Genomic DNA, 21,612 nt, shown 5'->3' on the forward strand with positions numbered 1-21,612 from the left:
TCCAATCGGGCGTAAAAATGCATTCGCCAGCAAAGCATGTATTCTCGTGTCGTCTTCCTACAGCCTTCGGCAAAAACCCTGCCCAATCTTTGGGCCAACAGCAAAACTCTCCTATTGAGGTTGGAAGCAAAACGGAAGGTTGATTGCATCGGGAGCTAAAGAAAAGAAAAAAATCTGGTGGGTTTTTCCTTGGGTTGATCCTTTTTTTCCTCTCTTCTGAATGTTTTTAAGCAAAACCGAAACTAGGTGTAGTTGAGGATAGAAATTTTATGCTTTTATGTGGAACGATTCCTTTGAAATATGATTGAGATATGGGACGCAGGACGTTACCGTGTCACGAAGCCGTGTCCTGTATTATCGTTAAAGCCTGCTTTTTTCCTATTTTCTGGCCACAGACTCAGAAAAGGGGATTTGAAATAAATAACTGTGAAGATTGGCAAAATACTCACACAGTTTACAGGTAGACTGTCTTTACATTTCAACCAAACACGTTGTTTTCATTTAAATCGACATTTTTCTCAAATAACATTTATTTAAATTGATTGAAATTAAACCAAACCTTCCTTGACGAATGAGTGCGTGGGATCGTTGGTTAAAAGAACTATCAGAACTAAAGAGATTAAAAAGCGCATCCAAAGCGCGGGAGTCGGATTTCCACAGTGGGAAACGTAATTAAAGATCAAACCAAATGGGTGAAATGCGCCGCACTGTGTCCATTATCGATGTAGTTACACGCTTCACACCAATCATTCTCACATTTCAAACGCACTTGTGCCGCAAACGAAATTTCTCTCGCGTCGCACGCACATTTATTTGAATACGCTTGGCTCACATGCGAGGATCAATATTTGAACAGGACCGTCTCGTCGCGTGGCTTGTATTTTTAAGCAAGTTTTATATCACGTATTCTGGTAAAATTTAACTTGCATCTCCACATGGTTTGTCTGTTGTCTGTGAAGTTTCGAGAGCTTGAAATCAAAACAAGCGTTAATCCGAGTAGTTGAAGCGAAGAAGCAGTGCTTTGGTCCTCAAGATCAAAGAAGAAACAAGAGATGAAGCAAGGAAGCTGAAAAAATAAAACCGAGGTACAAAAAAAAGGTGGTGGCAGCTGCCGTTCAGATCATCTGTTGCTTCTTCCATACGACCATCCTTCGTTCGGGTCGTTTGTCCTCAGGCAATGCTTAACATCGACGAAGGGACGTTCTTAACGTGAGTGAAAAACTGCAGTTTTGAACAGAATCATTTTCTTCAAAAATATAAGCAAAATGTTAAGAAATAGTTAAGTAGAGAAACAGTTCTATTTGCAGGGAAAAAATGAAAGAAAATACATATATTAATATCTGCACTCAGTTACATAAACGCATGTCGAACGGAGAGAGAAAGTGCAACTAATGCAACATGCAACACGGTGCATCGTATGCTTTCAAATGCTCGTCTTCCGGGAAGACGAATCCCTTTGAGGAAAAAAAAGACCCATTCACTATCGAGCAAAATGTTTGTACATTCTCAACGGTGCATAACGGTAATATGCGATTTTCTGAGCTTCTGAGCCATTTTCCCCGCCCGGGAAATTCCGCCTACCGGTCGGTGCATATTGCATAAAAAGCTGCAGTCAAACAATGCAAGTGCAGGCAAGCAAATGGAACGTAAGTAAACGGGGAAAAGCTGTTGCAAAATCGGCTTTCAGTTGCATGCAAAGTGCGAGGCAAACGGAGTGGGTGGATGGTAGAAGAGGGGGGATGGTTTTATCCTTTGGATTACCATTCGACAGTAATGCGCGGATTGCAAAAGAAAGAATTCAATAGGGGTTCGCGGCGAGTTTAAAAAAAGAACATTTGCATAACTAATCCTCCAGAGGATGGGATGCATAAGAGATTACTTTGCATGGATTACGACTCTGTGAAGCAAAGATAAATTTTTCATTTACTCGAATAGGCAAATGACATATTCTGTTTGAATTATAAATATTTTTTTCTGTTTTTGTGTTGCTACAAATTTGTCTTCATAATTTGTTATTTTTGTCACTCTTTTATGCCAAATCTGACCTTTTCAGTGTTATTATATTTTCTTTTCCTCATCTTCAAAGTGCACCTGCTTTCATGAGCAACGTAGGAAAAATCTCCGCCAATCGTAAACCGAAAGCAAACATGCGAAGAAACTTCACCGCTTGAAACCGAAACGCTCTCAAACTGTAGCACCTGCTGCCCGAGAAGGAGTTCGATCTCTAAATGGAGTCACACCGGTTCAACAGTAAAGCAGTGAACCTGAACACCGGACATCAAAAAAGAACTTCATCCCCTTCAAAGGGTGGCTTTGTTTTACGGTATTGAATTGGGGATTTGTAGGAATGGTTTTTTCCTCCATTCCAGCACGATTTTAGTTCGAAAGTTATACTTTGAAATGCAAGTTGAAAGCTTGCAAAAAAGGCACATAAATGCAATCGACACAACTGAAAACCGGGGATTGTTTCAACCCAAGCAAGCTCGTTCACTTCGCCTTTTACGGAGCGCGGTTCGAATGTCCCCCGAAATGGGGGAAGTGAAATGTGAAACAAGATGTTCGTGGAAGCAAATCCTTTACGATCGTGTGCACCTCATAATAATGCGATGCGCACTTCGTGCAACACCTGGCGATGATGATGAAACCCTCCCCCCCTCGTACCGGGTAGGAAAGAAATCAAAAGTAACTTGGAAGGCACCGTGGAAAGTGCATCAAACTGACCATCCAGGAAGGATTCCGCGGAGGACGCATGTTTTAATGCATGCTAAAAAAAATGATAATTATGTAAGCGATATCGAGCCTTTCGAAACCCGCCGATGTCGATCGACGTTGAGTGGACGCACCCCAGACGGGCAGATGTTCATCAGCTCCTTTATTCCCCGCAAAAGCGGCGAAACAAATTGAAAGATCAGTTTTCTCTGAACCTGAACCGGTTTAGTTTTTTGCCAAACATTCGTCGCTTTTTAGCGGGAAAAGATAATTTGTACCTTTTTCCGATCTTAATTTGTGCCTCGAGATTGGTTCGGGGCGGCACAAGGTGCTTGCCTTGCAAACATTTTCAAGATGGTGAAAGAGTTTCCGAAAGGGAGCGCGTAATCCGATTCCGAGCCACGATTAACTTGGAGGGATTTTTAAGGGATTACGGTCCAATGGCAGCACGCCTTTCCACGAGCGCCAGGTGACGATCGTGTCCAGCGAAGCGAACGAAGAACAACAAACTTTGCCCGCTTAAGCAGGATCCGGGCTATTGATGGGGGATCATTTTTCGTTCTTGTCTTGTTTTGTTTCATTTGTTTCAACATCGACGGAAGAAAGGGGGAAAGGTGTGGTGGAGATATGCAAATAAACGTGGAAGGATTTAATAAATATTAAAAAAACAACAGCTGGGCAAGTTTACAGCTGGCGTTTAGGGACCCTTTTCTTGCTTGTGAAACCAACCACTAAAGCAAAGATGTTTAAAAGAACTCTTTATTTTAATGTAAGAACCGTGACAAAAATAAAAGTAGAAAAATTTGTTCAAGTAATAATTCTAATTAAAAAAAAATCTTAATCAACAAAAATAGCACAAAAATGTGTTAAGTTCAACCTTTTAACGCTTACCGCTTTTTAAACACCAATCTCCCACAATTGGATCGAATGCCATAACAGGTGACACTTTAAAAGCCACCATTTGCATATCAACCGGGTGACCGAAATAAATACCATCTAACACACAAACGCTGACATTCATTATGCTGCTCCAGTTAGAAAATGTTGCTCCAGACTGTGACTAATTGATCACAAACTATTTACACGCGCCGCGAGTCGTCGGAGTTCGCTTCGGGGCCGTTCCATATTTCCAACGGATTTCCGGACGCATTGAGAGAGGGAGATCAAAACTAACTGCGTATCGGATGTGCCACCATTGTGTTGGCTAGATTCCGGTAGCGGTGGATGTTCTTTCCGGTGCGGCAGCAGCTTTTTCAAATTAATTTACACACGATTAAAAACGTTCGCTCGTTGAGCGGTCGGTGGAGTGGTTTTAAAAGTTCTTCGGAATCAAAGCCGAAGGGCTGTGGGCTTTTTTCCCTGTGGAGTAGAAGCAGCTGGCGACCGTTCCCGTGGACGGCGTCAAAAAAGATTAATTTTTTTTATTTAATTGCATCTCACACGCACGAAAAGCGAGCAATCAAATCTACCCGCTTCCTTTCCGCGCCCGGTGGGAGGATGTAGAAAAAGTTTGATACAATGGACCATGAGTTTGAAAAGTGGTTTCAAGCGTGTGGGTGCCCTCCCTGCGCGCGAAGGACCAAGGACAACCCACCGTGCAGCCCGGCGGCTCCTAAGGAAGGAAAGACGACGAAGGAACGAACACGAAAACACGACAGCTGCAGCTGTTACTCCCCGAGAAACCCGAGACACACCGAGCCGGCAGTTTTTTTGGTGGAAAGCGAAGAAGATTACTCATTCGTTTCGGGATAAACCTGTCGAGAGGGAAAGGAACAGAAAAGCTGCCCAAAAACACGGACACAAACAGGCAAGAGGGGTTCGGCTAAATTCCGTCAGTTCAACTGATCTTTGGGATGATCGCATCTACTTTACGAAGGACAAGGAAACGGGCTCGTTTGAAAGCATTCCTCCACACGAGCCTTGGCCGTAGGAACACGATAGCAAACTTGTTGGAAGCTGAAGACGAAGGAAAACAAACGCCAGGTGCTAGGACAATCGACAGTTTATGGTCCTTTTTTACAACTTTCCTGTTGCACCGTCGTCTTGCAGTGCAGTGTGTGTCTTGCTTTGTTTCGGCTGGACCTGGTTGAGATTATGAATTCCGAAAAATAAAAACCTAAGAAGCATTAAATTGAGATGCAAACTGTCCTTCAACGCAGTGAGAAATAAGGTTGTGTGAAATTAATAAAACAAAAATTAATAAACTAAAATTTGCCTCCACTTTATCTAAAACCCAAACAAGCGTAGAATAGAAACAAAACGTACGCACGAAAACCGTTAATTGACACTAAAACACCATCACCTTGTTGCGTGTGTGGATGGCACCCTCTCTCGTTCGATTATGCAAATGAAGCGTTAGTGGCCCGACGAAACGGTAAACGGCTGTCCAAGTCCCAGTGTGCAATTTACCATGTGTCACACGTCGTCAAAGCTCCACGCTATATAGCAACGAAGGTAACAAAACAAAAGCGGGAAAATTTTGCAAATTATGTTTAATGATGACGTCCAAAGTAGCGGACGCAACGCCGGAGAGAGGCGGAAATTGAAAAGCAGGTGAGCTGTTTTCAAATGCTGGGGGTGAGTAATAAGTGTGCCCTTCGTGGGATGCACCAATTGTTGACGAGGACAGGTGCGTTGAAAGCGGAGAACAATCACTCAAAATAACACCACAGAACCCGAAGACGGGTGAAAAATGCATCCACGAATGCATCGGATGCATTTCTTCAAACATGTTGGTTGAAAGTTTCGTTTTCCCGGCAGCCATATTGGATCTATGTACCTTGGGTAGTGAGCTTTTGGTTTAAGCATCTCGAAAAGCGAGCACCTTCGAAAGCTTTCAACGTAACGAAGTTCAACCAGGGAGCTTTTAAGCCGAAAGCTGAACACTCGACTCCAGCTTTGGGATTCCCTTCGAACAGCTTTTCTCAAACGAGATTCGGGTTGACTTTCACGACAGAATTTGAAGGTGATCCGGAAAGAGACGTTGCAGAAAGAAAAAACCGGATCCAAGCTGTTTGTTATTCACGACGAAGTTTTGTTCGGGAGAAGGGAAAAAGCGAGACCCGTTGCGAGATGAAGTAATAAACAACAGAAGGCTGCACATTTGTGTCAGTAGAGTTTAACATTGTGCTGGAAGTGAGCAAACCACCCCACTAACACACTCGTGAAAGTGACACACTGCGACGGGGATGATGATGCAGCGGCGGTGCATCACCACCATATGCAAATAGGATGACGCCTTCTTCGCAACCCGAACCCTTCCGCACAAATGGCAACCGTTGATGAGGAGAGAGATGGGCGAACAAATTGCTTTCCTTTGCTGATGATATCATAAACGGCACACTTCTGCTACCGACCGACCGATTATTCACGTACCGTTTTCCACCTGGATGATTGTGGCATCGATGGTCGATCTTATGCGATAGGAAATTGGCATCGGTTGATGCACAAAGGGGGGTGCACAAACCGTGGCAGACGAAAGAGAACGCGATGGATAATGGCGGCACAACGTACGTCTGCTTATGTTTCTCCTATCATTTGCATATAATTTCAAGTGGGTGTGTGGGTGGAAGAGCCACAACCCACCTCCACAAACCGTCGTCTGTCGGACTGGGTCAAACAATTATTCTCTGTTCCTCGCTTCGAGAAAGAGATGGCCGCCGGCGGGCAGTTGTTGTGACCGGCGTGTGTTTAGTTGCGTAATGTTGGCAAAAGCAAGAGTCAAACCAGCGGCATGATTACGTTGCCTTCAGCAATTGCGAGCAAAACAAAACGATGCCGGGTATTTGGGGCAATTTTTGCAAACAATGCAACCAATCCGGTTAAAAATGTGTAGCGAGTTAGGTAAAAGAATAATTAAACGCGGTTACGTTTCAATTGAACAGAGTTTTAGTACAAAAGTAAGGAAACAACAAGAGTTCTTCCGTGTGTTCGAACTAGTGATGTGCAAACTGAATCAGAGTGAGTGAGTGAGCTAATTCATCGCAATGAATGAATTGATTCCATTCACCAGGATGATTTGTCTGCCAGCACAACTGAGTTTGCTGAGCCACCTCAGTAGGTGAGCCACCTCAGTAGATGAGCAAGCTCAGTAGCAACACTTTGCTGAGATAGGTGACACGCTCTGCTCATCTAATTGAGCGACCAGGATCTGCTCTACTCACTGAAAAGAGCTGCTTGACACAACACTAATTAGTGATTCGGCTCAGTGAGAGTGAATTAGCTCAGGAAGAGTGAATTGACTCACGAATAATGGGAGCTATCGGATACGTTTTGCTCTATCGATCGATATAGTATATCGACCAACAAGTGTTCATTTTCGGGATACTTGGTTCACTTAGCAATCGCGAACGTTGAAAGTTATCTATCGATACATCAGGGGTTAAAACGGCTGTCAAACGCGAACAAATTTGTCGAGCAGTTGCTATATCGATAGATATTGCTATCGCGAACGCTAGAAGATGAACCATATCGATCGATATTAGAGATGAGCCCAAAGAGCGGGAACTATACGGATCGATCCCATCCTAGGCGCGATCGACGGATCCCGATTCACAAAGCAGCGATCTGGCGGATCCGACGGATCGTCCGTTCAAGCCAAAATCTTGCATGAGATAGTTTTCTCTCACTCTGACCTTACAAACTCTTTCTTCCTGGTATCAGTGTCCCATGACAGATCAGAGAAGAGTAACGGTAGTTTTACTCACCAAGTAACTTACTCACCAAACTCCAAAGGGAGACAAGTCGACGATTTCCATTCTCATAATCACGGTCTCATTCAATAAAAGCCTGGGCCCCTTCCTAGCGGGGCGTTAAGTCTCTTTCTCAGTGAATAAAAGTCTCCCTTGGCTCGACGATTTGTCCACGATCCGTCCACGATCCGTCCACGATCCGTCCAAGATCCGTCCAAGATCCGTCGGATCGCCCATACATTCAAAAATCTGGAGAAGTCTATGCCTGTGGGACGTTTGGTACTACTCTCACTAACTTTGGAAGGGGAACCTGTCCGTCCACGATCCGTACGGATCCGGCATGTATTCCTGGGGGACCTTGGGCGATTCATTCACGATCCGTCCACGATCCGTCCGTACGCCCATACATTCTCTCCCTTTGGAGTTTGGTGAGTAAGTTGCTTGGTGAGTAAAACTACCGTGGCTCTTTGAACTGCCATGGGACACCAGCAAGAAAGAGTTTGAGAGGTTAGAGAAATCTATCTCACTTGGCGGTATTTTAGCGTGTTGAGAATGTATTTTTTCTTTTTCTCACGATCCGCGAATCGCCAACGGATCGCGGATCCCCATAGGGATCGATGTAGGATCGCTCAGTTCGTGGAAATGAATCGTCTTGCGCATCTCTAATCGATATACTATCCACTGCTAGGGACCAGTCGATAGCGAGTTAAAAGTTCATTTTTGATGGTGGTACACTAAAAAATCGACACGAATCCACAATAACTAACTCCAGTGAGCAACACAATTCGTTATTTCCACCAAATTCACTGATTTTATTGATATTTCTTTTCAATTATTTTCGTCTGTTTACCAAATGTATCACTTGAGCAGAAAAAAAGGATACTTGGATCCAGCTGGATGACGATTGTCGTCCATGCGATTTTTACTTCCATAGAAAAGTGGCTATTTGGCAGCCAGAAAACTGGTTGCCTTATCGACCGATAGATTTATATCGACGGATACAGAAAAAGCGTATGCGATGCAAAATTCGAGTAGATAACTTTATGGACCGATAAAAATGCATCGATCGATTGGTGAAACCTACTTCGTTCGCGATAGGCATCAATGAATTGGCTAAGGAAGAATCAATTGGCTAATGAAGAGTGTATTGACTCAGGAAGAGTAAATTGGTTCAGGGAGAGTCGAATTGGCTCAGGAAGAGTGAATTGGCTCCTTAAGAATGATTTGACTATTTCGCGAGCTCAAAACTGCACATTTATTCGATGTATAATCAGTGGTCACCAGATCCTTTCAGTTGATCAGTAATTATCCATCGAAAATTTTCAGCTCGCGAAATAGTCAGTTCACTCTCCATGAGTCAATTCGCTCGTCCTGAGTCAATTCACTCTTCCTGAGTCAATTCGACTCTTCCTGAGCCAATTTACTCTTCCTGAGCCAATTCACTCTCCATGAGCCACTCTCCATGATCCAATTCATTCTCACTGAGTCAATACATTCTCACTGAACCGAATCCTTCTCACTGTGTCAATTCATACTGAGTGAATTAAAGAATTGACTCTCTATTCCAACTCACTCACTCTGATTTGAACCACGTTACTGAATAGTTATTCTCATCGCTAGTTCGAACCATAGTCTATAATTACAGGAAAGTGTTTAGCAGTGTCATGGTGGCTACCAAATAACATAAATGTTTAAAAACATAAACCAATCCGTTAAAGATCGGATCAAAGCCAATCGATTGCCAATAATTATTTCCCATCCTCATCGGAAAGGGCTTTACTCTTCCAATCCTACTTCCTAGATCATTTTTCGACTCCAATGCCATCCAATAAACCCTCCTTCAAAATGTTTGATTGCTGTTGAATCATTAACATCAAAATCATTCATCGAAAGACTTCCCACATCGACATATTTTGAAAAAGTCAAATCAATCTTTAAACGAAAACGAACTTCCTTCCTTGCTTCGTCACGATGATAATGATCGTGATGCTGGCTTTCCTAACATTTTGCCCAGTAATAATAGGGATGCGGGCAGTAAAAACGGTGGAAAACAATAAATGTTAAAGGTCTGCGAAATTAATCGGCTCGGCTGTAAAATCAATCCCACTAATTGGGCTCCCTCTCTTCGTTCAAACGAGATCCCGCGAATGAGGTGGAGATCATCTTTGACCTTAATTTTTGCACATGCCTTTCTTGACCCCTCACCGTCGAGTCGGTTCCAAAGGCTGGTGTGTTTGACAGGTTCAAGCGCAAGCGGTGAACGATCGAAAGTGGCCTTCCGTTCGCGCGAATCTTTGCTGCTACTGCCTCTGCGCCCTCGGAAAAACTCTCCGTTTTTCCTTAGGAGTGGAGGAGGGTGCCGAAACATTCGGGCAGTAGGACCATCCGTTTTCACTGGGTTTGTAGTAATGAGCGAAAGAGGAGCAAAAACAAACGGGCCCCCCGGGTTTGTTGAAGGTTCATCGTTAGCCCGTCATTGAAGTCATCGGTCGGTTTTGGCACGATCGAATAAACGAAAAACAGGTTTCGGGGGCTTTTAGTTTTTGCTTTACTTTCCCCCCGGTATCCCCCCACCTCACTCGCTCCCTGCTGGGTGCCATCCGAGTGGTTTATGATTTTGAAAACACGAAATCCATTCGAGCAAACAGGGAGAAGAAGTAGCTGAGGCCGAAGCCAGTGTTATTGGCTACATTTAGGTTTCGGTTCATTGGCGAGAGAAGGTTGTAGCAGACGAGTTTTCATTTTCAACATAATCTTCACGACTTCCTCCTCCTATCCCTCCCTCCTTTCATAACCATCTTCTTCGAAATTTCGTCGGTTTCGCTTTCGGTGGTGGCTTAAGCGCACCGCAATCGGGTTTTCTAACGGAACAGAAAACAAACCCCGAACCGACGCAGCGGAAGCGTGGAAAAATGTTGCGATTTTCTACTCTTTTCGATACGACGTGTTTGCTTCGGCAGTCGAAATATCGGATCGGCATCGAACTTTGATTGAAAGAAAAACCTCCCCCCAGTGGGGAGCACCCGTTTATTATTATGCTTCTTTCCCTCCCATTTCCCTAACGTTCAACGCGTGCCGCATGTTGCGCATCATCATCTCGCGGGGCAAAGGAAAAATAAAACGATGCGCGCGGCGAAAGTGAAACTTTCAGCGCGATGGTTTTTGGGATAATCAAACCATACTCTTTACCGAAAACTGCGCTCTCGTGATTATGCTAAACGAAAGCAAAAGCCGGTGCGCGTTTTGAGATATGCTTCACCTGAAAAAGCTGTCACGCAAAAGAGGAATTTTCTGCGGGCTTTTAGATAACAGAATATATTTTCCAGAGTAGGTCAAAATTTGAATGTAAAATCGTGCATTTCAATGTGATCGAAATTTGACTAAAAACTACTGTTTACCAGCGTCCAAGCTAATGGCACCATTGTGGACACTGAAAAGAGGTGAAGAAAATGATTTCTTAACCGCCTTGGAGGAAAAAGGGAAAGCCGGTTTAGTCTAGAACGGGAAAATAAACAACACCAATGACACCTTCTTTTTTTTTGGGGGGGAAGTTGTTTGCCGGCAAATTTTCTCTTCCACAATTAACACCAGCGCGACCGCTCGGGGACGCTTCAGCGGTTTCTTCTAATGGTTACTAATTTTTCGCACCAACAGCATAACCTTCAAAGCACTACCATCCACTTACCATAGCACAAGACCCGATCCAGGCCATGCATACAATTAGCATCGTCCCCGGCGTGCCATGGGTGGCAATTGCTTTTTTATGAGACTGCCTCCTGATTATCACACAGCTACTGATGGATCTCTTAGCTGGAATTTCTTTGCTTCATTCTTCGGCACTTTCTGTGAATTATCGCCTCAGCGCGCCTTTATCTCGTAGGGACGGAAGGAACCTACATCCGCGCTTAAGCATAAATTCCTATCATCAGGCAAGCGGTGAAAACGAGCTTCACGATCCAGGGGAAGAAGGGCGAGAAGGAATCCGGCACGAGGCCAAGACGGTTTGAGTGGTTGGATGATGCCCACCTTCATCAGCATCACGTATGCAAATGAAGCTTCTCGCCTTCTCTCGTCGGTGGCTCTCCGTGGGCTTTTTTGCAAACTTCGGACGAAAGACTTCAACGACGAACGACGAACCGCTCTCTCTCTCGCTCGTTTGAATGTACGATTCAATTCATCACTGCATTCATAATCTCAACATAATCACCATCATCATCACCAACACCATGCCGTGCAATGATCATCAAGCGCACGTTCCTAAGCGAAAAAAGGGCGAGGTACTGCAGTGGATGCAACGGAACATGCATCAAAACGATGTGTTGGCGTGGACAGCCGCGCCTAGATGATGAACGTTCGTTCCACGTCCAACGCGATTGCAAATTTTGCGCGATTGTCCAATTAGACGTAAACGGCGGTGCAAGCAGGAATGCACGTTTACTAGCTTTACCTTACACTTAAAGAATCGGTTCGGTGGCGGAAGAACCGGGAAGCTTCTTCAAAGCTTTCAACAACGCCGTAATTAATGTTTAATTTTTGACTTCTACCCCTTTTCCAATTATTTCTATATCGAAGCCGGTGCAGGAAGTCGAACGCACGCGGGGTTATAATTGCGTTGCGATTATCACTAATTGTTTCTTTTTTTCAATAAAGGCTTTCCAACCGATTACAACAAGCGAGGGTAAGTTGAAACCTTGAGCAGTATATCCTGAAGAGGTGGTTGTGTCTGCACAACACTTCAACAGCTGCCTTTCGTTTCAACAAGATCCTGCATAATTTCATCGCAAAAACTCCAGACGGAAGCGAACGATGATGAGCGAAGCTTTTCCACCCGTTGGTTTTCTGGAGCAGAGAAGCTCCATGCAGCGACTTTAACGTGTTTATGTTTTCCTTAAAGCGAGCAAGGTTTTGATGGTCACACTTGGGAAGCCCTAACCTCCTTTCGCGCGTTGTTACACCCCAAGGACTTTGTAGGGAAACAACCTAGGGGCGCGCACTATGGGCGGATTGGAAGTGACGTGGAGCGTGTTTTATGGAAGGGCATCTGGTGGTTTTTATCACCCATCAAGGAAAATAAGGAACCATACTGACCTTAAGTAAGCGAGTTGATATATTTGTGAACGTTGCGCTTGAGGAACTCCAGAAACCCCCGAATGGCGAGGGATAAGTCTAATGAACAGTTATTTACCGAAATCTATACGAGAGAAGCTTTCCACGAAGCAACACCAAAGAATGAATTGTAATTGAAACCGTTGGCCAAATGTTTTGAGATTGGTCAGCACTATCGCAAAAGAACTTGCAACTCATGGCGTTTTGTCTGTTCTAGCGAGCGTTTTAGCTACATCTACGTGAAGATCCGGGTGATGGAAGCGTGACAAATGTCTCAATAACTGGGCTGGCAAAAATCTACACCGTCACCCGAACTCTATTGCGGAAAAATAGAGATTTCAAGGTTTTCGATTTTTCACAACATTCTCGTTTTCAAATTAAATGCTGAAGAAGATCTTCTCCTAGATTGTGTTGAGATTGCTTTTAAACTTTAAGTCTAGCATTCGACCTTTTTCTCGATAGCGATCTTCGTTTGAAGTTGATGCAAAGTTAGCTCGAACATTAAAAAAAGGGCCAACGTGAACTCATTACAGGTTTGTACATCTTTGCGGTCAGTACGAACATCGTCGTTGTCGTCACTGCTTTGTTGTGGTCGACAACGTGTCGTGTGTGCCACATGTAGCTGTTGAGTACTACGGTCTGGTAGGTTATGCCTTCTTCTTTGCCCCCTCCTTTGCTCATCTTCACCGTCCTTTTTTGCGGTTGATCGTGTATGCTTGACTTATGTCGACACGTTCAGCATCTTTGGTACCGGAGGGCCTGAGGGAGGGGGTCTCGCCTCTCAAGGCAAATAATCACGCAAACCGGGGCCAAACCTCGAGCTCGGTGTTTGTACACACAACTGATGAGTCACTCGAATGATCTCCATCCGTACGATGTGAACGTTCATGCAGCGAATTTACTCCAAAGAAGGAAGTGACTATCTCTAGTCTTAATGGTTTGACTCGCTATGACGACCAGTAGATTACCTCAAGGTAAGCAAATCGCCTAACCGTTCGCAAATGCTTTGGATGTCCTCTCCCAGAGTGTTTCGTCCTAGTCCCAGACGCCCTTGTCTTTATGGGTGTCGATTTAATTGAATTTGCCACACAGCATCAATCGGTTTTTGTTTCGCTTCATTTCAACCGAGGGCTTTCATATTTTCGACATGGCAAGGATGGCGCAATGTGCCGCAACGAATTCGGGGGGTTTTTTGCTCGGTTTTTGCGTAATCTCCAGCATCCGGTCGGAGGAATGGAGGGGTCCGTCGCTTAAATGACTTCTAAACTTGACCTCCTCCGGAGTCGTTATTTTCTTGCCCATTTCCAGAGCGAAGGGAAGGACGTTAGTGACGCGATTAGTTTAACTAACCCACAAAGCAGGTTGTGTGTGGACGAAAATAATGTAATGAGAGAAAGACAGAATTGCAAAAAATCTTTACAACATCTCGTAGATCGAGAAAAAAAGTAATTAATTTACCCAAGGGAGTAGCAAAACATCGCGCAATCTACGTCTAGGACTTTTTAACCCTCGCGGACAATACTTAGGTACGATGGTGCTTTTAATGAGATAACATGCAGTTGTGAAAGAGGCTAGCCAACCGTTCCTTTTACTTGGTCAACACAAATAATCAACATGCGGGACTCTAAGGGGCGGGCAATATCTTAACCAGACGTCCTTCAGCCATTTGCACAAGGCTGCAGAAATCGCTCAGTCCCTTCGGTTTCCCATTTAGTGGCCACAACGCTGAAGGTCGGCACAATAAAAGTACATTAACAGGGACAAACGTACTACTTCGCACAATAAGAAGTTTGCTTGTCGCCAGGCTCTCTCTCTTCACGCCTTTCACGACACCGTTCAAATAAACTGCTCACGACTCCAGGTTCTTTACCGTAGCGTGTACAAAAGCGAGAAGGATGGATCAGCCCGTGATAAAAGGCGCGAATGTCAATGTCACGTTCACATTTAACCGTTGTGGTTGTCCAGTTTTTACCGATTTACAAGATGTGATAATTTTCGCGTGCCAGAAGAGAAACCGTTTACTCCAACCGGGTTTTGGAAGCATAAGGCCCGATCCGCGAATTATTGACGTGCAGCCCCCGCGTGACATACACCGATGGACAATGGGTAGGGGGTCTTTTCGATGCTCGACGAAGGAGTCCTTGCTTTGATTGGGCTTGCAATTTAAGACTGACATTGCAATTTATAGTCCAATTAATAAAGAAAAGTGAAACTCGCCCCCGAATGAGGGTTGGCTCGAGTTCGTTCACTTACATCTGAGTGTTTGATCTATAGGAGGTACCAGACCGCAACTTGGGCAAAGTACCTAACAGTCAAAACAGATTTTGATGTATTTTGGAGGAGTGTCATTCTATAGTGCACCTTCGCGATCAGCGCCGGAATCTGTGTAAACAAACCATTTTACACCACCCCCGACAAAAAGGCGACATGACAGCTGAGCGAACGCTCGAGGAAACAACGACTCTGATCTACTCCACGACAAGATACCGAAGGAAACATGTTCCAACACTGCATCGTGTCTACCCACACTCGCAACCCACTCACGATACGTCACTTCCCGCCATCGGTTTGTGCCATAGGCAGAGGCAGAGTTCTGCTCTTGCAGGCATGGAACAAACGCCATGTCGATGTGGAGTTACCTGTCGAAGCGATTTCTAGGGCGGTGACGTGTCCTTCGTCTCCTGCGGCTTCGGAGAAGAATAATTAATAATTCTTGATCGTGCTATAGTCCACATAGGCGATCAGATGAGATCGAAAAGTAAAAAGTATCCGGGTGTACATGGTTGTCTCCGGTGTGACCTTTAGCGTTACCTTCCCAAGTTCGTGACGGCTCGGCTATTGGTTACAAAGCTGCCGGTAAAGTGGATGAATCAAACGCAACGAAGTGAAGCTGTGAATGAAGCTGGATCTAGTGAAACAAGACGCCTGATGTTCTGGAAGACAGAATTCTGATATTCGTGATGAAGTGAAACAACCTCATTCTAATTGTTTCTGCCTCGTGAGACTATCATGCGCACGTTGTTATCGTTAGACACACGCAAACAATTATTATCTGCTGCAAACCACACCAGGTGGAGATTGATTTTTTCACAGTTCAAAGTAGTAGCGGAGGTAATTTACCCTATGAGAACTTCAGCTAAGTCCTCAGCCAGTGTTGTGACTCTGCGTTCAAACGTGTTTGTTCTCTTGGAAGTCATTTTCAATCAAACCACTCCGTATCCCTTCGCAACGAAGCAAGCGGTTAGGGCCCGGTAGAACCATATTCACCCTATCAAGGTGATCACGAGGTAGATCGTGAGAATTGTGCGATTTTAAGACCGGCTATTTTTAGTGTCCGGGAGCCAGACCTAGCGTCTCCTCTCTCTCGACACCGCGCACGTCGAGTGGATGGAAGAAGTGAGGTTGGTTTGTTGATTGCATTACTCGAGCCGGGGGGGTTTTAAAAGCAGCATAGGCAGGGTATCCAACGGAGCGCGACTCACTCACGCGACACCACCCCTTAGGCCGAGAACGGTCCAACACCTGAGTTGTTCTCGAGATGGGATAACCGCTTTTCGAAAGGTAGCAGCAGCACCGGACACAACCAGCTTCCATGCACGGTGAGCAAGTTTTATTGCAACACACAGCGCCATTCTGCTACTCGCTAGGAGCTGCTGCTAGCTGCCGATCGACGGTAGCAAAGCCACAGGTGGTAGGATTTGTCGCCGGTGGCCTTTTGCAGCTTCGCAGCAGCAGGTTTGCAGACGGGCCAGTTGTTGCGAAATTCATTTTCACAGAATATCATGCATGTCGCGGGTTTTCATCATACATTCATCTTCGTAAGATTCGCGATCGATTAATTAAAGCTTGGAGTGACTATATGAGAGATGTTCTCCACACGTCTTACACGATCGACAAGTCGATGATCGATAGTGATCCCGTGAAACATTCCCATGATGTCAGAAAACCCTGAGAACCGTCCTCGGAATAGACAGATTTGGGAAAAAAGCATCTAATCCTTATTTTGTTCTTTTCTAATAAGATTCTCCTTGTCTATAGACGTTCATTACTGAATGATGCACTTTTTTGTTCAGAACTCCTTGAATACTCAAACAACAGTGGCGAAGGACGTTTTTGTAACCTTTATCGAGATCCCAAACACTTCTTTGAAAGATTTAACTTCAGCTCAACATGATCCTAACTCAAATCATTTTGAATCGATCTCTCACGCTAATGAACTTTAGACACCTACCATCTGTTGCCTCACTAAGCCCTGACCACAGCTGACCCAAAGCAAATTCGCTCACCATTATACCAATGGTTTCAAAAGAGTGGTAAACTAATCTTCATCGCATCTGACCCTGCCTTCCAGAAGCCAGAAAGTTGCTCGAGCTAATTCATCTCAAATCGTTTGTGTTTCGGTATTGCAGATGCTTAACAGGTCTGCACTTTACCCCTATCGTGGCTTCGACCATCGTTTTAGCCACGATCATTGGCTAAGTGTTGTGTGTTTATTGCGAGCGGATTAATTTACGTAATCGACACCGCGAAACGGCGCAATCTTCGATGGAAGATGACCGAAAAAAGTGGAGCTACTCACATTTATCATGAATCTGAACAGCTTCCTTCTACCTTTTTCCATTCATAACTAACACCTCTAAATGGTGCTCCCTTTCCCACCGAAAACCCAGAAGCAAATGTCTCGCTCAACGTGTATGTAAACAAGGGTTGCGGTATTTAGTGTTCCTAGTTCATTTGTTTAACTTTATTAAGTGTTTTTTTCTTCTCCACTTGCAAACCCGGTGCAGAGTAGTTTATTGTTTCAAACAAAGAACGGTTTTGCACTGTCGGCTGTTTATTGTTACGCGATCCGCGAGTGTCGTGCGCCCCGAGACCAGCTTTGCATTCATTTTCTCACGAATTCAACGGTATTTTACCCTTTTTCCTCTTTGTTTTCTCGAGCCTGGTCTCTCACTGCATTAGATTACGTGAAGTTTTTCCACCACCCTTCCGTGAAAAGCGCACGGTGGTGGCGCATTCCATTTGCTTTACTTTTCACCGCGCTAAAGACAAACAAAACTTGTCACCCATTGTTCGAGCGGTGGCAATGTTGAGAACAGTTTAATCGTTCATTTTGGTCTTCAAAATCGTAGATGATGTAAAATCATTTGTAGCACGAAGAAGATTAAGATCAACCACATCAGATATGCAATAGGCTTTAGAAACAATTATAACTTTCGCCTTTTTCAATCAGGTGCCTCATCTGAGTTGAAATAATTATAAGGGAGTTCAAATGGCTCATTTAGAGCCTTTTCGGCTAATTAGATATAATTGAATCCCACTAAGCGACGCGAAATGTAAGGTTAATTTTGGGGTATGTACTCACGACCATTGGTCAACTGTAACTGAGCATCTCCACTTCATCGTTGAAACATTTCGTCTTTACCTGAAATAATAGATAAAGGATGTTGTTAGTAAAGTATAGCAAAGGTTGTCATCGAGATGAAATTGTCAGGAAATAGAATAACTTCTTGGTCTATGCTGCTAAATGCTCTGCGAAAAGGTAGTGCTCTCCAAAATCCTCCAAAATTCTCCAAAATTCTCCAAAATCCTCCAAAATCTCACCTGACTATCGTCGCATGATGGCTGGTATGTGTTTCCGTTTCCTTCTTGCGTCCCGAATAGCTCACGACCGTGATCTGCCTCGTCTGTGTTCGCACCACCCGCCTCACCCGGCTCCTGCCGTCCCCCACCAGCACTATCGTGCGCTTCTTACTGCTCGCCCCGCTCGCATTGCTTCCACTTCCGGCGGCCGTCGTTGCGTCACTCAGGACACTTCCCGGACTCCCTCCGGACGTGTTGTGGAGGTGGTGATGCTTGTTGTTGTTGCTATCACCACCAGCGCTTATGCCACTCCCGCCACTCCCACTGATCAGACTGCTGCCCTTCTCCGACCCTCTGCTTCCGCCCAGATGTAGGCTGTCCAGCTTGTCGCTCAGATCGAAGTATCCTCCGCCACCACCGGAACCGGAGCCGGTCAGGATATGCTGCTGGTGCGGGTAGAGTTTGTAGTAGGACGACTTCTCCGACGACGAGGACGCCGCCCCGCCGTTGGCCACATTCCCAACCGAGCTGCTGAACGCATTCTGATACTTGAGCCGCTCACCATCGCTGTGCTGGAGATGGTGGTGACGCGGGGAGGACCGTGACTTCCGTTCACGCTCCCGCTCCCTCTCCCGTTCCCGCTCACCTCCATGGTGGTGATGGGGCGAGGGCGAGTGGTAGTGGCGGTGGTGCGGCGATTTGTAATGATGATGGTGGTGGTGATGGTGATGATGTCCGTGCTGCCCATGATGAGTGTCCCCGCCGCGTGGGTACAGCTCGGAGTCGAGCATTTTCGAAAAGACCGCCGAATTCGGGGCCGGAAGTCGAACGAAGCGTCACTAATGAACCAATGCTAACCAACCCCGCTGCGGGGGTTTTTAAAGACCTCCTCTCTGCTCGGGGGAGCACAACTGTTCACTTTTCCGATGCACACACTATGCACAACCGAAACAATCTAAACCACGGCGATGATGACCACCAACGAAGGGACTCATAGCTCCCGCAACCAAGCGGAAGGTGGTCGTTTTTACTTTCACTCACAAGTTCACCAAGTTGGTTTTCGTTGTTCGAGATTCTTTATTTTACGTACATGGAACACAGGTTTCACCTAAGATTCGTACGTTTCGGCAACTAACTTTTCCAAATCATCGTTTGATTGTGTTCGGTAAACTGTTCGCGGTTAAAATTTCGTACAAATTTCACTCGTTTTACGTTGATTTTATTTTCGTCAGCAAATACTTTTTGATTTGGGAAAACACTGAAAGAAGGATGACGTTAATTTCACCACACATAAGTTATTTAAAGTATGTTTTAATGCCAGAAGTTGTGGTGTGTATGTACGTGAGATCGTTCGAAAAACTGTCCTTTCACTTAAATCAATGTCTTAAACACTTTAGGCCACTTAATATTCTTTGAAAACAGTAAGAATGATACATGAAAACTCTCATATGAGCTCATCGGTCGAAGGCGGAAAGAAATAAAAACGAGTTTGTGAAACGACAATTAGACAGAACAGTTTGTGACAAATCTCCGCCATGTTTGATGGGTTCATCACATTCAAGTATTGAAATAATTTGCTTTTCGGTGGGAGTTGAACAAACTTGCAAATCACAGGAGTGAAAAGGAAGAAACCAAAACACGGAATTAAAGTTGCTAAAATTCTGCGTAACCACTCCCCGGACATCGGACTTTCCGGCAAACGTTACTTCGCCGGGTGGGTGGCACTAAAAATACGTCTTTGACGCGGAATGTGGAATGTGTAAATTCTCCGCGAGTGTAGGATGCGATTGACGCAAGATGACGAAGCTCTGGGCAACTTCAGAATTTGAAAGCTGCCTGCCTGCGTAAGGCGGAGATCAGGCTCTCCTTACATTGTTAAGGTCCACACGCTTTGCATTAGCAAAGTCACATTAGGCTCAGTGCAATATAAACTGGACGTAAAGTATATGGTGGTTCTAACGGTCGGTTCTTGTTCATTTGCGTACGCCGGGTTGGAAACGTGCAGAAGGCGTTCTACTCCAATTAGAATGCGCGTGGCTGCGAACGTGTATGCGGTTTAATTTCCCCACCACTCCAACTCCAACTCATAACGGCGAACGATAGTAATCAGTGCATGAACACTCCGATGCAAAAATGCGATTGCATTCGCTTCTCACCATCTTTCACCACGTTGGGAGGAATGGTTCTGGAGCGGCGCGAAGGGATTAACTGCATCGTGCGGCTTTGCCTGTGGTGTTGCGCAAGCACAAACAACTCTTAAATGCTGTCGGCAAGACATGTTCCTCGGGGCTTAAGGGTAGCTTCCTACACCGTTTGCCTTATTTAATTTGTACCACCCTGGATTATTGGATTCCATCGAAGTGGAAAGAAATGGCGTGTGCGCACAATTAGAGAAAGATAAATAACCAATGGAGGAGCCGCTATAACGACGAGCTCTACGAGCTGTACGGTGACCTTACTGTCGTACAGCGAATTAGACTCGCCAGGCTCCGGTGGGCTGGTCATGTCATGAGAATGGCACCGGACGACCCAGCCCGTAAAGTCCTTTTAGGCTGTCCCCAAGGACAGAGGAGGCGTGGTAGGCCTAAATTGAGATGGAAGGATGGCGTAGACGAAGCCGCCAATAAAGCCGGGATACGGAATTGGACCAGCGTGGCGAGCGACCGTGAGCGGTTTCGGATGGAGCTTCGTCAGGCCAAGACCGCTCAGCGGTTGTAGCGCCACATAAGTAAGTAAGTAAATAACCGCTATCCAGCCTTGTTGTCGGATGGATTAGCGGTTTTGTTAGTTTTGTGCAGTGATATTCATTGTTTTTAATCGTTCAATTATCCATCTGACGTCCGAAGTCCGAAGTAATGAGTCTTCAAAAACACTTAAAACAATATTTATTGTCGCGACATCGATTGCGCTTAATTATTCAATCGTGAGATGATGTTGACACACAACGATTGGTGACTTCTCCCTTCTGATCGTCAGCGAAGGACACCCACGGATAGGTCGCTTTCGTAAAATTCCCTGTTCGGACTATCCGGTGTAATAAACCATCGGTGTTATGCAACGCCGGGGCAGCAACCCATTAAAGAAAAGTCACCCTTTCCATCCACGATGAACCTTTCAACCCGCGATGATGGACAAATTTAATGGAATGTCTTGTAGTTCAAGGGGACACATTAAGATGCCGACTGCATCCGTCCGACCACATCTGTAGATGATGTTTTCTCACACTCGCGAGCTGAAATTGCTAACTTCGAGTGCAGTGCAGGTAGTTTTGTTTTTACGATGCTTTCATTAACCGGATGTCAAGGGGTTTTTGCTCATTCCTTTATTTTATCAAACATCATATCACCGCACAATTATTTTCTAACAAAAGATGGTATGTTTTAATGTTTGTTTCTGCATTTGTTTACATCTCTGCCTACATATTCGTTTTTATTTAAATAATTGCACAACCTCAGACTGGTCAAGCACGTTAATTTGGTGGAAGCTTTGGTGGTCACGCAAAACCTTGACTGGCGACATTTTC

The 21,612-nt window shown here is 45.0% G+C and overlaps 1 protein-coding gene across 1 annotated transcript in view; it reads right to left on the bottom strand.

Moving 5' to 3' along the window:
* The window catches only part of LOC131271933 (uncharacterized), a 57,567-nt gene extending 38,687 nt beyond the window's left edge, over positions 1-18,880 (bottom strand). Inside the window, exon 1 of the mRNA XM_058273522.1 lies at positions 18,111-18,880. Within this exon, the coding sequence (XP_058129505.1) occupies positions 18,111-18,880 (770 nt within the window). The remainder of the gene's footprint in view (positions 1-18,110) is intronic.
* Positions 18,881-21,612: the final 2,732 nt, after the last annotated feature.

This window comes from Anopheles coustani, chromosome 3 (genome assembly GCF_943734705.1).
Source record: "Anopheles coustani chromosome 3, idAnoCousDA_361_x.2, whole genome shotgun sequence".
NCBI classification, from domain to species: Eukaryota; Metazoa; Arthropoda; class Insecta; order Diptera; family Culicidae; genus Anopheles; species Anopheles coustani.